This window comes from Somniosus microcephalus, chromosome 31 (genome assembly GCF_052327205.1).
Source record: "Somniosus microcephalus isolate GS21.2 chromosome 31, FLI_Smic_1.0, whole genome shotgun sequence".
Taxonomy (NCBI): Eukaryota; Metazoa; Chordata; class Chondrichthyes; order Squaliformes; family Somniosidae; genus Somniosus; species Somniosus microcephalus.
In genome coordinates, this window is record NC_141017.1 from 38,428,003 (window position 1) to 38,442,759 (window position 14,757).

Below are 14,757 nucleotides of genomic sequence, written 5' to 3' on the forward strand. Positions count from 1 at the left end.
CCCACTGTTAGAGGCACCGTGCTCTGAATGAGACATTGAACAGGGGCCGTGTCTGTTTGTTCAGGTGGAGATTAAAGATCCTGTGACACTATCCTAGAGCATGGCGTCCTCCCAAACTTCTGCCACACTCTCCTCCCTCATTGAATACCAGTGGCAGCCTTGGTCAGCACTGATGTAACAGCCTATTTGTTGTTGAGGGCTATAATTAGAATACATGTGTGTGCCTGCATTATATCATTATATATATTTCTAAAGCTGTATATTCTGCTTGCTATTCCTGCAGTGCCGATGTACAGTGGTGTTGCCTTCTGTGTGAACATCACCGTGCAGCAAGGATGTGGAGTCACCAGAACTGCTGATACAGGGCTGGAACCAGAACTGAGTTTAGAAAAGAAACCATTGCAAATTGGGTTAATCTTTCTAAAATATATCCATAACACTCTGAGCAGTGCATTGTGTGAAGTGCTTTGAGATGTTTCAGAGACCCAGCAAACATATTAATGAAGATACATCAAATACACAAAGAATTGCAGAATCCCAAACCGATCGTGTTCTAATTAAACCTTGTTGCCGAAGATGCAATGTTAGGAATTTAGGGCAGATTTTAATCACAAAACTATGGGCATGTTGACAATGTTTACATTGTGTGGCCTGTTTCTTCTCTCTCTCGCGCTCTCTTTCCCTTTCTCTCTCTCTCTTTTTCTCTTTATTTCTCTCTCTCTCTCTCTCTCTCTGTCGTTACAGGAAGATAATCACTGTCCTCATATTGCAGATATAATTGTGGAAGAATATGTGGAATTCGGACCGCTGGATGTCTTGCTGCGAAAGGAGAAAGGAAAGCTGAGCCCAGAGTGGAGTCTGACTGTCATTCAGCAACTTGCTAGTGCTCTGAGCTATCTGGTATGCATCTAAACAGCTTAGCCCATTTCCTAGTGAAGATCTAAACATAGATTAGAACACATATCTGCTTTTATCTATCTATTTATACACATATATATATAAAATACACACATATATATTATACCTCAACACAATTTAAAGAAAGTAAATGCTGGAAGTTTGAATTTTTTAAATATTTGTTTGCGTGATGTGCCGAATTAGTGCCCATCTCTGGTCACCCTGAGAAAGTGTTGGTGCGCCGTCTCCTCCGCAGGCCTTGTAATGATGGTGTTCCCATGGTGGTGTTAGATTGGAAATTGCAGGATTTTTACCCAGTAACGATGAAGGAACGGTGAAATATGTCCAATTAAAAACACCAAACACTGGAAACACGCAGCGGGTTCCATTGCATGTTTGTCTACATAACTATAATTGCTGCTCCTCGGTGTAATTCCTGACATGCTGAAGCTTTCAGATGGCGAGGCGAGAGCGGACCCTATTGTGACAGCGCCGATGAAGATGGCTGCCGTCCTTACGGGCTCCGTGCGAACCAGGCAGCTAGGTGTCCTTTGCTGCTTGGTGCGCTCGGCTCGTTAAGAAAAAGTATTTCACTGACTGGATTTCACTTCTTGTATTTGGTTATGTGACAAATAAAATTGAAATTGGAAATTGGAGATGTGCCTGGGCGGTAGGGTCAGTTGCTATGTAAATGCATGCTGTAAATGTCTCCGCTGCTCCCCCCGGTGTCTCTGTATGGAAGTGCACCAGCTGATGCTGACCATAAGGACCTGCAATGCCCCGGGTGCAAACCTCGGTCTGTGCTGAGTTGGTACGTTTCTGTTGGGGGTGTTACAATTGGTCTCCGTACCCCAAGCTCGGGAGGGATTGTATAAAAAAAAAAACCATCCCAGGTTCCTGCCCCTGGTGGGAAGGGCAGTTGTGTGGATGGCGGCTGAGGGCAAGTTTGGGATCGGCCCTGGCTTTGATGCCCTCAGTAGTCGAATAGCCCGTCAGTACTCACTTTCTGGGTTCATGCATGAAGAATAAGCGAAAGGGCGAGGTAAAAAAAGGTACTGTGCTGAGTGCAAAATTGTAGAGAGATATGAATAGATTAAGTGAATGGGCAGAATTGTGGCAAATAGATTTCAATATAGGTAAGTGTGAGGTCATCCACTTGGATCTAAAAAGGATGGATCAGAGTACTTTCTAAATGGTGAAAAGCTAGAAGCAGTGGAGGTACAAAGAGACTTCGGGGGTCCATGTACAGTACATAGATCATTAAAATGTCATGAACCGGTGCAGAAAATAATCAAAATGGCTAATGGAATGCTGGCCTTTATATCTAGAGGACTTGAATACAAGGGGGTAGAAGTTATGCTGCAGCTGTACAAAACCCTGGTTAGACCACACCTGGAGCACTGGGAGCAGTTCTGGGCACCACACCTTAGGAAGGATATATTGACCTTGGAGGGAGTGTAGCGTAGGTTTACCAGAATGATACCCGGACTTCAAGGGTTAAGTTACGAGGAGAGATTACACAAACTAGGGTTGTATTCCCTGGAATTTGGAAGGTTAAGGGGTGATCTGATTGAAGTATTCAGGATATTAAGGGGAACAGATAGGGTAGATAGAGAGAAACTATTTCTGCTGTTTGGGGAGTCTAGGACTGGGGGGCATAACGTAAAAATTAGAGCCAGACCTTTCAGGAGTGAAATTAGGAAACACTTCAACACACAAAGGGTGGTAGAAGTTTGGAACTCTACCGCAAACGGCAATTGATGCAAGGTCAATGTTAATTTTAAATCTGAGATTGACAGATTTCTGTTAATGAAAGGCGTTAAGGGATACGAGCAAAGGCGGATATACGGAGTTAGGTCACAGATCAGCCATGATCTCATTGAATGGTGGAACAGGCTCGAAGGGCTAAATGGCCTCCTCCTGTTCCTATGTACTGGCATTGTTGCAACTGTACCCAACCGGAGTCGGTGCCTTCAGGATGGGGATGGGAGGAAAATATATATTTTTTTAATACATTGGGTGATGCATCAAAAAGCTCCAATATTGAATCAGTCAGTGGCCCTGAAGCAGGAGTCAGTGCGGTCTAGAGCCTGGCCAGTGTTGTTTCTCACAGTTTAACTGGTACGTACATTTTTCAAATGTTTTTCTCAGGAGGACAAAAACATGGTGCACGGGAACATTTGCTGCAAGAACGTCCTTGTAGCAAGGAAAGGGCTGGAGGAGGGCAGCACCCCCTTCATCAAGGTCAGCGACCCCGGCATCAGCTTCACCGTGCTCACTCGAGAAGGTTAGTCTGTGCTTTTGGGCTGTTTTGGGGTGGGTGGGGGACATGGGAATTCAAGTTTCAGTAACTTTGCTGAGTAACAGTGCTCGATGTTGAAAGCCAAGCCTCCAGCTACGTGCAGGTGAAGCTCTGTTGACACACAGGTTGGATAACCACTCCTTTCTTACCGTACTCCGAGATCCCCCCCAGTTCATGGAACGTCTGCCGTGAGCTCAATGCCTCTGGTGGCGAGTTCCTGATCTCTACTGACACATTCTCCGTGCCACGGGGAAGGGGAGTTTGGTGCATCCAGGTGGAACTGAGTAAGGTAAAATTCAGCAGGAGAATACCTTCTATCGCAAAATAAAGATGTTCTGGCTGCTTGAGCTATGTTATAAATCCCTATGTCCATATTTATATGTAAATATGTCACGCTGTAATTACACCCGACCACCAGTGGTGGCGCTGTAGTGCCGCTCGGCTACTTGGCCTGTACTGTAAGCAGCTACTTGGCTGGAGCCAACTTGAGTTCTCTGCTTCTCAAATTGCTGTGTTTTTCTATTTAACTATAAGCAATAATATAAATGAAATTGTTATATAAAAATAAGGAGCGATTGAATGAATTTGAAATGGGAACTGAATTAAATCTGCACGCTGTGGTCGAATTGTACCCTGGCCTCTTAACTTTGCTTCACCTTGTCTTCACTCCCTCTCTGCAATGCCAATGGGAGATTGGCGAGCAAAATAAATCATTACCTGTTGGGTTTGGGACTTTAGCAATTTGAGGATGGGCTGTGGGTAGAGGTGCCGTGGATATAATGGGAAGCCACATACATAAATAACAGCTGTCCGGCTGTGGGCCAGATGGTTCCAGCAGTGAGTAGCTGACCCGAGCAGCACAGGAAGGGCCACAGTTAGATCCCCAGTCTGCGCTGAGTTAACTGGTCTCGGCCTGGCCTCATCACCCATGGTGCAGAGAGGGGGAAATCAGCCCAGATTCCTGCTCCTGATCATGACCCAGTGGCCTCTGCTGGAAAGAATGTTTTTTTTTCATTCTAGCGATGTGGGCGTCGCTGGCAAGGCCAGCATTTATTGCCCATCCCTAATTGCCCTTGAGAAGGTGGTGGTGAGCCGCCTTCTTGAACCGCTGCAGTCCGTGTGGTGAAGGTGCTCCCACAGTGCTGTTCGGGAGGGAGTTCCAGGATTTTGACCCAGCGACGATGTGTGTGTAATTGTGAGGGTGGGATCACTCTCAACTGTGACCCCACCCACCCCACCACAGTAAAATAGATTCAGATCAGATTCAGATTCAGATTAGATTTATTTGCCATATGTAACAAGTACAATGGAATGCTTGTTCCCCGTGGGGACGCGTCAGCTATACATACAGCGCCGCGTTCAGAGTCAATACAATGGCTTCCCGTGGCAGTGGGAGCACGATGTCCCTCAGCCGCTCCGTCCTCCTCTTCACCGCGGCCTCCGCCTCACTGTTGCCGGCTCCACGTGTGGTGGCCTGCTTCTCCCGCTCTGGCCACCATGCCCGGCTCCCCTCCTCCCATCCGGACTGCGAGTTACCCGAAATGGAGCTGCCGGCCGACGTGCTGCAGCGTGTCGTTGAGTCTGCTGCTGCTGCTCGTTGCGCTGCGCTCCTCCGCCCGACTCGCCGAACACATCGTCGGGATGTGAATGCTCCAATGCGGCCTCCTCTTCACCGTGTAAGATTACAAAGCCAATGGAACCGAGCTCCGGGAAGGAGATGGGTGGGATGGAACATGGGCAGGAAGAGGTCGCACCGTGTGACTTTCGGAGCCCAGGAGTAGGTGACGAGCGAACGGCATTTGTTTTTTCCAGACTGAATTGTTCTAAAGTTTACTGTCTCTCCAAATGTCCATCGATTCAGAAGAGCTGATTTAAACTGGTTCAGTGTCTTTTTCCCCCCCCCCCGCTAACCCACCAGCTGCACCTGTTCTGTGATTTTCATCCTCTTTTACTCAGCAGACAGTTCCGGCTTTTCATTTTATCACAATTGTCGGAGAGGAGTTTGCAGCCTATGCCCCCCCTCCTTCATCCCCAGTTGTCTTCCTCTCCTTGTCACCTGAATTCATACTGGGGTCTGGTTCCACAGACACAGCCCTCCAGTACCTCGCCAAAGTGCCCTTCCTCCAAGCGAGCCTGCACATGCAACTGTTGGTAGGCTATTCAACTGGGTGGGGCAGCATCACAGCCTGCTAACTTGCTCCACTAATTACACTTGTCAGTGAAAACTTCCACCAGGCTCCTGACTTGCTATTTTTCACCCCCATACGTCGATGTTTGGACTACAGTGAGCAGTTTGCCCACTTTCGCTTTGTGAACTAAAAAATCTCCTCCTTCACTGAAAACAAGCCCAACCTCCTTAACCTATCCTCACCATTTAAATTGCTGATACCTAGAATGATCCTCATTGCTCACCTCTGCCGCTCTCCAGGGCAGTGATATCCCTCCGATTATTACGTGACCAAAGCTCTACAGCAGTGACTACACTTCAAAAAGTGCTTCATTGGCCATAAAACGCTTTGGGATGTCCGGTGGTCGTGAAAGGCGCTATATAAATGCAAGTCTTTCTTTCTTCACAGTGGGGTCAGGCAGGAGCAGTGCAGTCGCTTTTTGATTTGTGCTCTCTCCCTCTGCTAATGAAACCCAGTGCCTTACTTGCCAATTATTCCTGCAGCTAAGCACTGCACTGGCAGTTTGATGCCTGCAACCAGTGGGAGCTCCTGATGGCGAAATTCTTCCCACCTCTTCACAGGAGCTCCTGGTGGTGAGAGAGACCCTCTCAGAGACAGCAGTTCTTTATGCAAGATTTCCTATTTTAAAGGGGAGGTGCCAAGATTCCACCATAATGTGCTCGCTGTTCCCGCTCCAGCGCTAGCTAGTCCTGTCCAACAGCAAGTCCGAAGCAGCAGAAATAAAAACAAAACTGCAGAGAGCAGTGTGGCATTGTGCCTGGAAATGTAAACCCATCCTCCCTCGAGGCAGATGCTGCTGATATCATGAAGAAGTCTCGAGTGTTGCCAGCTGCCCAGATTCACTGAAATGTATGCGGAAGAACGGGTTGCAGAGTATTTGCATGCGAGACTGTTTGTTCTGGCACTGTACCACCTGGCGAGAGTTACAGGCAGCAATGGGAGAAGCAGATGCAATACTCTCAACAGCTTTCTTGCTTATCCTTTTCCCCTTCCTTCATCCAGCTTGTCAAACTGATACTTTCCTCCAGTCTTCAGGCTCCACTCACTGAGAGTGTGGCGGGACTGACCCATCACCGGGACACTGCCCGTCACGCTCTATAACCAGCCAGTTAGAGGTGTGCGTGAGCAGCATCAAGGTGATTCCCCCGTGAAGTTTGTTTTTTTATTCTATTCTCCACCCCCGCCAATCACCGTAACCCTACCCAGTGTTGCGTCTCTGCATCCCATCCACTTTTGGATCGGCTGTTTAAAATGCAGCTGGGCTACGATGCCCCTCCCGACCTGCCCCCACTCACCGTCTTGTCCTACGCACGAAGTGTGGTAACTCTGCCAAAGTACCATAGAAACATAGAAGATAGGAGCAGGAGTCAGCCATTCGGCCCCTCGAGCCTGCTCCGCCATTTAATGAGATCATGGCTGATCATCCAAATTCAGTACCCTGTCCCTGCCTTCTCCCCATATCCCTTGATCCCTTTAGCCTTAAGAAATATATCTAACTCCTTCTTGAATATATTTAATGAATTGGCCTCAACTGCCTTCTGTGGTAGAGAATTCCACAGGTTCACCACTCTCTGGGTGAAGAAATTCCTTCTCATCTCAGTCCTAAATGGCTTACCCCTTATCCTTAGACTGTGACCCCTGGTTCTGGACTCCCCCGCCATCGGGAACATCCTTCCTGCATCTAGTCTGTCTAGTCCTGTTAGAATTTTATAAGTTTCAATTCGATCCCCTCTCATTCTTCTAAACTCCAGCGAATATAAGCCCAATCGACCCAATCTCTCCTCATACGTCATTCCTGCCGTCCCAGGTATCAGTCTGGTACCATAAGGTGATCTGCACAATCTCCCGGTCTGGCAACGCCTCCATTTTTAAAATTCTCATCCTTGGGTTCACATCCCTCCATGGCCCTCGCCCCTCCCTGTCTCTGTAATCTCCTCCAGCCCTACACCCCTCCGAGATCTCTGCACACCTCTAATTCTGGCCTCTTGCACATCCCCGATTTTAATCACTCCACCATTGGCGGCCGTGCCTTCGGCTGCCTGGGCCCCAAGCTCTGGAATTCCCTCCCTAAACCTCTCTGCCTCTCTATCCTCCTTTAAGATGCTCCTTAAAACCTCCCTCTTTTCTGCCCTAATATCTCCTTATGTGGCTCGGTGTCAGATTTTGTTTGATAATCGCTCCTGTGAAGCGCCTTGGGACGTTTTACTACGTTAAAGGCGCTATATAAATACAATCTGTTGTTGTGGACACCAGGGTAGCGGGAGAACATGGAACTGACAGGAAAACGGGAAACTCAGTTGTTAACATAAAATACAGTAACTGAGAGACTCCAGTAATTGCACCACTGTCTCTTTATAATGTTTAGAATTAAACAGCTGTCTTGGCTAAGGTTTGAAGATAAAGTTGTTGTCCAGACAGTTTGATTAAAACCCTGATCTTTGAATCTCCGTGCCGCCCCAGAGCGTGTGGAGCGGATTCCCTGGATCGCCCCGGAGTGTGTCCAGAACGTTAACAAGTTAAGCCTGGGCGCCGACAAGTGGAGCTTCGGGACGACGGTGCTGGAAATCTGTTGCAATGGAGACGTCCCACTGAAGGAACGAATGCTGTCGGAGGTAAATCGCAGGCTGAGCTGGGCTGGGGGAGCGGTGGATCACTTGTAGAAAGCATGGGGTGAGTACAGCAGTGCACTGGGACACAGTGGCAGGAGGAGCCAGGTTTAAACCTGCCGCCCCCCTACACTGTGAGCCGCTGCTCATAGCTGGGTTCTCTATGGCGGGCATGGCAAGAGGTTCTGCAGGGACAGAGAGGTGGGTGTTTCCTTTGAGCGAGAATAAGGATCCATCCCGTTACTCGGCTCCTAGCTGGGTGGTCAGGTTGCTGTGCGGCAGAACCTGAGTTCTCCCAGTAGCCCGGGTGGAGAAGGTGGGATCGAGCTGAACTCCCACAGAGTCGGCTTATTTTATCCGGGACGGCATTGGGCTGCGCTCCTGGGCAAGGGAGGGGGGTGGAGAGGGAGAATCGGCCCAGATTCCCACATCTGATGGCTTTCCCGTGACCCTTGCCGGAAAGTGTGCATGAGGGACATCAGACAGGGCCAGGACTGGGTCTGGCTGTGGTGTGACCGCCCGTCCTGCGGCTGGTCCGCTCGCCAACATCTGAAGAAATGCCCAGTCACCTGACCCTGCCACCGTGGAATTTCACCTCGCTGGAAGAGGGACTTCAGTTCTGTGACGAGATTGGAGAAGCTGGGATTGTTCTCCTCCCAGCAGAGACGGTTAAGGGGAGACCTAATAGAGGTAGTAGGGAGAAACTGTTACCTCTGGCAAGTGGGTCAGTAACCAGAGGTCATAGATTTAAAATAACTGGCAAAAGAACGAGAGAAAATGGGGAGATATTTTATCACATTTTTGTTGAGATCTGGAACACACTACCTGAAAGGAAGCAGATTCCATGGGAACTTTCAAAAGACAATTGGACATGTATTTGAAGAGGACTAATTTGCAGGGTTCTGGGGAAAAGGATGGGGTGTGGGACTAAATTGGACAGCTCTCTCAAAGAGCCGGCACAGGCATGATGGGCCGAATGGCCCCCTTCTGTGCTGCAAGGTTCTATAATTCTATGAAAGTCACCACCTTCAGGTCAGGCAGAGGGAGGGGTGAAACGGGGAAATAATTGGCAAACAATAACCTCGGGAAATGTTAAGGCACCACCAAGATTGGAAAGAGTGGGAGAAAGAACAACATACGTCGAGAGACAACACCAGCTTGGGTTTTGGAAGGCCTGTAGATTGTAGGAGCAAGGGGAGACCCAGTGAGCTCGGGCCTTCCATGGTATGGTCCTATTTACAAAGATTAGTTGTATAAAAGCCTGCCAATGGCCATAGGAGCAGGAGGAGGCCATTCAGCCCCTTGAGCCTGTTGCACCATTCAATCAGACCATGGCTATTCTGTACCTCAACTCCATTCCACCCGCCGCGGTTCCGTAACCCTTAACCTTGCCTAACAAAAATCGATCAATCTCAGTTTTGAAATTTTCATTTGGCCCCCAGCCTCCACAGCTTTTTGGGGGAGAGAGTTCCAGATTAAAGTACTTCCCCAAAACTGGAGTGCTTGACTCCGCCATCAGCTCTGTGTGTTAGTAGAAGCAGATTCTGATTAGTTCCTGCTTTCAAACCTTCCAAGAAATCAGCCCGTCTGCTGGGCTGCTGCCAACGGCAAGTTATTAAACACCCAGCTTGTGGTGGACGTGTGTCAATGTCCAGAGCATTTTAGTTCCTTCCGTATTTCTTTCGTTTCTTTCTGAGTTCATCTTGGGTTTGCCACACACCACTGTCTGGCTCAGAGGGCAGGCTGGCAACCTCTCCCTCGGCCTCTGAGTGTGGCACTCGCAGCCCAGATGTTGGGAGGTGTGGGGGAAGAGAGGGAGTCTGCACTGATATCCTTATCTGGGGGGGCGGGCAGACAGAGAGAGAGAGACACAGAGAGAGAGACAGAGAGAGAGAGAGACGGAGAGAGAGAGAGAGACGGAGAGAGAGAGAGAGAGACAGAGAGAGAGAGAGACAGAGAGAGAGACACACACAGAGAGGAAGGGAGAGAGAGAGAGAGAGACAGAGAGAGAGAGAGACACAGAGAGACAGAGAGAGAGAGAGAGAGACAGAGAGAGAGAGACATGGGGGGGCGGGGAGACAGAGAGAGACAGAGACAGAGACAGAGAGAGAGAGAGCGAGAGACAGAGCGAGAGACAGAGCGAGAGAGAGAGACACAGAGAGCCTAATCCAACGGTCCAGCTGAGATTGGAGCTTGTCACATGAGAAACTGTTCACCTGGTATATCTGTGATCGCCTGAGACGACCTGCGAACATTATAATATCTTTTTCCACTTCTATTTTTTTTACAGAAAGAGAGGTTTTACGAGATGAAGGGGAAGCTTCCGGAACCTTCCTGTAAGGAACTCGCTGACCTGAACAGCCAGTGCCACAGCTACGAAGCAAACCAGCGGCCATCTTTCCGGACAATTCTGAGGGAACTCACGATGCTCCAGCAGCAAAGTAAGGCACCCGGCCCCGCTACTGCTCCCCTGACCGGGCGGGGCCAGCTTCACCTTGGGACAGTGCGCCCCTGTGGGTGGGTGTGCCCCTGTGGGTGGGCGCGTCCCTGTCGGAGCGTGCGCCCCTGTGGGTGGGCGCGTCCCTGTCGGAGCGTGCGCCCCTGTGGGTGGGTGCGTCCCTGTCGGAGCGTGCGCCCCTGTGGGTGGGCGCGTCCCTGTCAGAGCGTGCGCCCTTGTGGGTGGGCGCGTCCCTATCGGAGCGTGCGCCCCTGTGGGTGGGCGCGTCCCTGTCTGAGCGTGTGCCCCTGTGGGTGGGCGCGTCCCTGTCGGAGCGTGTGCCCCTGTGGGTGGGCGCGTCCCTGTGGGCATGTCCCTGTGGGTGGGCGCGTCCCTGTGGGTGTGTCCCTGTGGGTGGATGTGTGTCCCTGTGGGCGGGTGTCCCTGTGGGTGGGCGCGTCCCTGTGGGTGTGTCCCTGTGAGTGGGCGTGTCCCTGTGGGTGTATGTATGGGATGTTGGGTGGGGTGAGCGCTGACCTGCTGGGTGTTTCCAGTATTTTCTGCTTTTGTTTATGAGAGGGCGCAGGTTTAATTCCTCCAAATCTGCCCAATTCCTGCTTTGAGTTGAGCCCAACCAGACGCAGGAAAATTTAAGGCTGGTTTCAGGAAGTTCTTTTTCACATAAGTAATGATCAACACTCGGAGTGGAGTTCCAGATACAACAGTGGAGGTGGGAAGTCTGTTGAAGAAACAATGCGATGCTGCGTGAGGCTGATGTAGTTTTTCTGGTTGGATAAATGAATGAACTAAAATGGGTTTGAAAATCTGAAAAATGAAAGAGCATTGTGCATATTAATGACTCGTGTGTCGATTGCACATTTTAACGGCAAAATATCTGCTTGGTTTGGGGTTGTGACTGATGTCGAGCAGCCTTTCTGTGGGTCAGCACGGTACTCTGTGCACTGTGACCAGGGTTTGTGTATAAGCAAGAGTTATCAGAGTGAGAATGGATTGGAAGGGATTTTGTCCAGAATGAGAGAGATTACATGCAAATCTGCGCACACTAGACTTGGCTTTGAATCCTGACGCTTCTGTACATTGAGGGGGCCGTACAAAAAACTGTGAATGTATATACTCTAAATGTTATGGTGTGTTTTATTTATGGTACGTGTGTTCAGCGCTGGTCAGTGCAACCTGCCACGCTGCTCAGTGCCGATCCAGTTTCCCAGTTCTGATGTTTGATGGTCTGTTGCATCCTAGATCCAGACATTTCGTGTGAAAATTCAGTGCCAACCATCTCCGACCCCACCGTCTTCCAGAAACGCTACTTGAAGAAGGTCCGAGATCTCGGAGAGGTGAGATCCTTTGCACTTGGCATCCTCCTTAGTGTTGGTAAAAATGGTGTGTTGTGCTGGATAACTGGTGTGAGTGGACCCTGGCCCCGGTGGTACATCTTAATAGAGCATTCTGTCTGTATACGCTGGCTGCGATAACCTGCACTGGATTGGGACTAAGGAGGGGTGTTGGCTCGCTGAGTGTTGAATGCATTCAGCACCTGGTGCAGTTACAGAGCAGAGTGAGTCTGAGATCAGGCCCTCCATGTTTCAGTACAACCTGCGACCCTGGCTACAACAGAAAAAGGCACAAAAAACAAACTCTCGCGGTCTTTGATTTTGTGTCTGTGAATTTTGTCCTTATCGAAATGCAGGATGTTAATGCGGGGAAATGGCTCGCTCTCCATTTCAGGTACCCAGCGTCCGCATCAAGCACTCTGAGGTCAGTTAGAGTGAATTTAGACACGGGGTGAATTCTTCCCACAACAATGTGCCTCGGCCTTAACCCCAGCCTGAGCAGCGCTCCCCCTACCAAACCATTTTACATTTCTCCCATTTCCCACACCAACCATCCTGTGGCCAGTCTGAGTGACATGACCAATCTCCAGCTCTATTCGGGACAGTTGTGTTCAGTGGGGCCTGTATATACTGCGATCTGGATTGAAACAGCAGGGCTGATACTAACCCAGAGGTGAACGGCTAGTGTCTGATTGTTCAAAAACTGTGTGAAGGAATGTTAATGTATCAGAGCACTGGGCTGAATAGTATGATGCGTTTGCCATGTTTATGTTTCTGGACAGGCCGCATGGACCAGAGGGTCTTTTCCTGTCTGTCGTTGTGTTTCTGGCCAGTCAGTGGGTCAGCTCGCTTTTAAACAAGAAAAATAATACCCAACGCCACCTAATGGTCCTCCCCACATGAAGTGTTTCTGCTCTTCGATCAGTGAATCCCTGTAACAGGGCCTTGTGATTTGTGGCTCTCTCACTGGCGTGTTTCTGAGTGGTCGGCCTTGGCAGGGAGGGTCTGATTCTGAGAGACCGTCACTCGCGAGCCAGCCTGTCGCAGCCCACACACGTGGACATCCAACAGGACTCGCTGGGGAGCAGCGGCCAGCAGCAGCAGAGACTATTGTGATCGTGCAGGGGTGAGGCTGCCCGGGGGAGCAGCCATGAGTCAGCCAGCGATGCTGCTCTCCTCCCTCCCTCCCTCCGAGCTTTGAGCCATGGGCGAATACTGGGAGCTGGTTACTGCCCACTGTCTCAGTCGAAGGAACGTGGTGCTGAGCCTTATTGAAATGGCTTACCTCATCGTGGCAGCTTTGAGGACCTGCCATTGGTCTCAGAGCCTCTGGGCTAGAGCAGGAACATCTTTCCATTCCTAGTCACTGTCCAGCGAGACCTGCTGCATGATGCGCTATCAATTACTCATAAAAGGCTGAGAGTTAAGAGAGTAACTAAAGGCTTTTATTAACAAAAGAATGAAGGTCTGCCTCGAGTGGTCGACCGGTCCAGAATACAAAGGGGGCTGGGGAGCAGTCACCTTTATACTAGGACTTGTGGGAGGAGTCAGCCGAGGCATGTCCAGGCATGTACACAGTGGAATACAAACAGTGGTTTACCACATTCACCCCTTGTTTAAAATTGAGTCCGGCGGGGTGAAGTGTATTAAAAGTTAGTGTATTGGAGTCTCTCCGGAGGTCTTGTCTGCCGCTGTGATCGGCGTGGCGACGGCAGGGGTAGTGGAGCTTCCGGCGTCGAGTCCCGCGTAGGCTGTGGCACAGGCGTGTCGTCCTCGTAGGTGTCGAGCGGGTCGCTGGGCCCAGGCCTGCCGTCTGCTGGGGCTGGATATCGGATCGTGGGGGGGGGTGGTAGTGAGTAGTGGGTTGCTGCGGCCCCCGAGGGTGCAAGGTCTCTTATGGAGACTGTGTCCTCCCGCCCGCCCGGGTATGCAATGTAAGCATACTGGGGGTTGGCGTGGAGGAGGTCGACCCTCTCGACCAGGGGGTCCGTTTTATGGGTCCTCACGTGTCTTCTCAGTAGGACCGGCCCTGGGGACGTCAGCCATGGCGGTAGCGATGTCCCCGATGTGGACTTCCTTGGGAAGACAAACATTTTCTCATGAGGGGTGGCATTAGTGGCAGTGCAGAGCAGTGACCGAATAGAGTGGAGCGCTTCGGGGAGCACATCCTGCCAGCGGGAGGTTGGAAGGCCCCTAGACTTTAAGGCTAGCAGGGCGGCCTTCCAAACTGTCGCATTTTCTCTTTCCACCTGTCCGTTCCCCCGGGGGTTGTAACTGGTGGTCCTGCTTGTGGCAATACCCCTAGTTAGCAGGTACTGACTGAGTTCGTCGCTCATAAACGATGAGCCCGGGTCGCTATGGATATAGCTGGGGAAACCGAACAGGGTGAAGAGGTCGTTCAGACATTTAATGACCGTGGCACTGGTCATGTCTGGGCAGGGGATGGCGAACGGGAAACGGGAGTACTCATCAATAATATTGAGGAAGTACACATTGCGGTCGGAGGAGGGGAGAGGCCCTTTAAAATCAACGCTCAGGCGCTCGAAGGGGCGAGTGGCTTTTATCAGGTGGGCCCTGTCTGGTCTATAAAAGTGCGGTTTGCACTCAGCGCAGACTTGGCAGTTCCTGGTCATGGTCCTGACCTCCTCAATAGAGTAAGGCAGGTTGCGGGCCTTGATGAAGTGGAAGAACCTGGTGACCCCCGGGTGGCAGAGGTCATTGTGGAGGGCCCGCAGTCTATCGATCTGCGCGCTGGCGCAGGTGCCACGCGATAGCGCATCCGGGGGTTCATTGAGCTTCCCGGGCCGGTACAAGATCTCGTAATTGTAGGTGGAAAGTTCGATTCTCCACCTCAAGATCTTGTCATTTTTGATTTTGCCCCTCTGCTTGTTGTTAAACATGAAAGCAACTGAACGTTGGTCAGTGAGCAGGGTAAATTGTTTTCCGGCCAGGTAGTGCCTCCAATGACGCACAG

The 14,757-nt window shown here is 50.5% G+C and overlaps 1 protein-coding gene across 2 annotated transcripts in view; it reads left to right on the forward strand.

The window, feature by feature from the left end:
- The window catches only part of tyk2 (tyrosine kinase 2), a 141,710-nt gene that overhangs the window by 106,134 nt on the left and 20,819 nt on the right, over positions 1–14,757 (forward strand). For both annotated transcript variants that reach the window (XM_085971866.1, XM_085971867.1), the window contains exons 14-18: positions 773–900; positions 3,049–3,184; positions 7,849–8,000; positions 10,285–10,435; positions 11,692–11,786. In XM_085971866.1, coding sequence (XP_085827992.1) covers positions 773–900; positions 3,049–3,184; positions 7,849–8,000; positions 10,285–10,435; positions 11,692–11,786 — 662 coding nt within the window. The remainder of the gene's footprint in view (positions 1–772; positions 901–3,048; positions 3,185–7,848; positions 8,001–10,284; positions 10,436–11,691; positions 11,787–14,757) is intronic.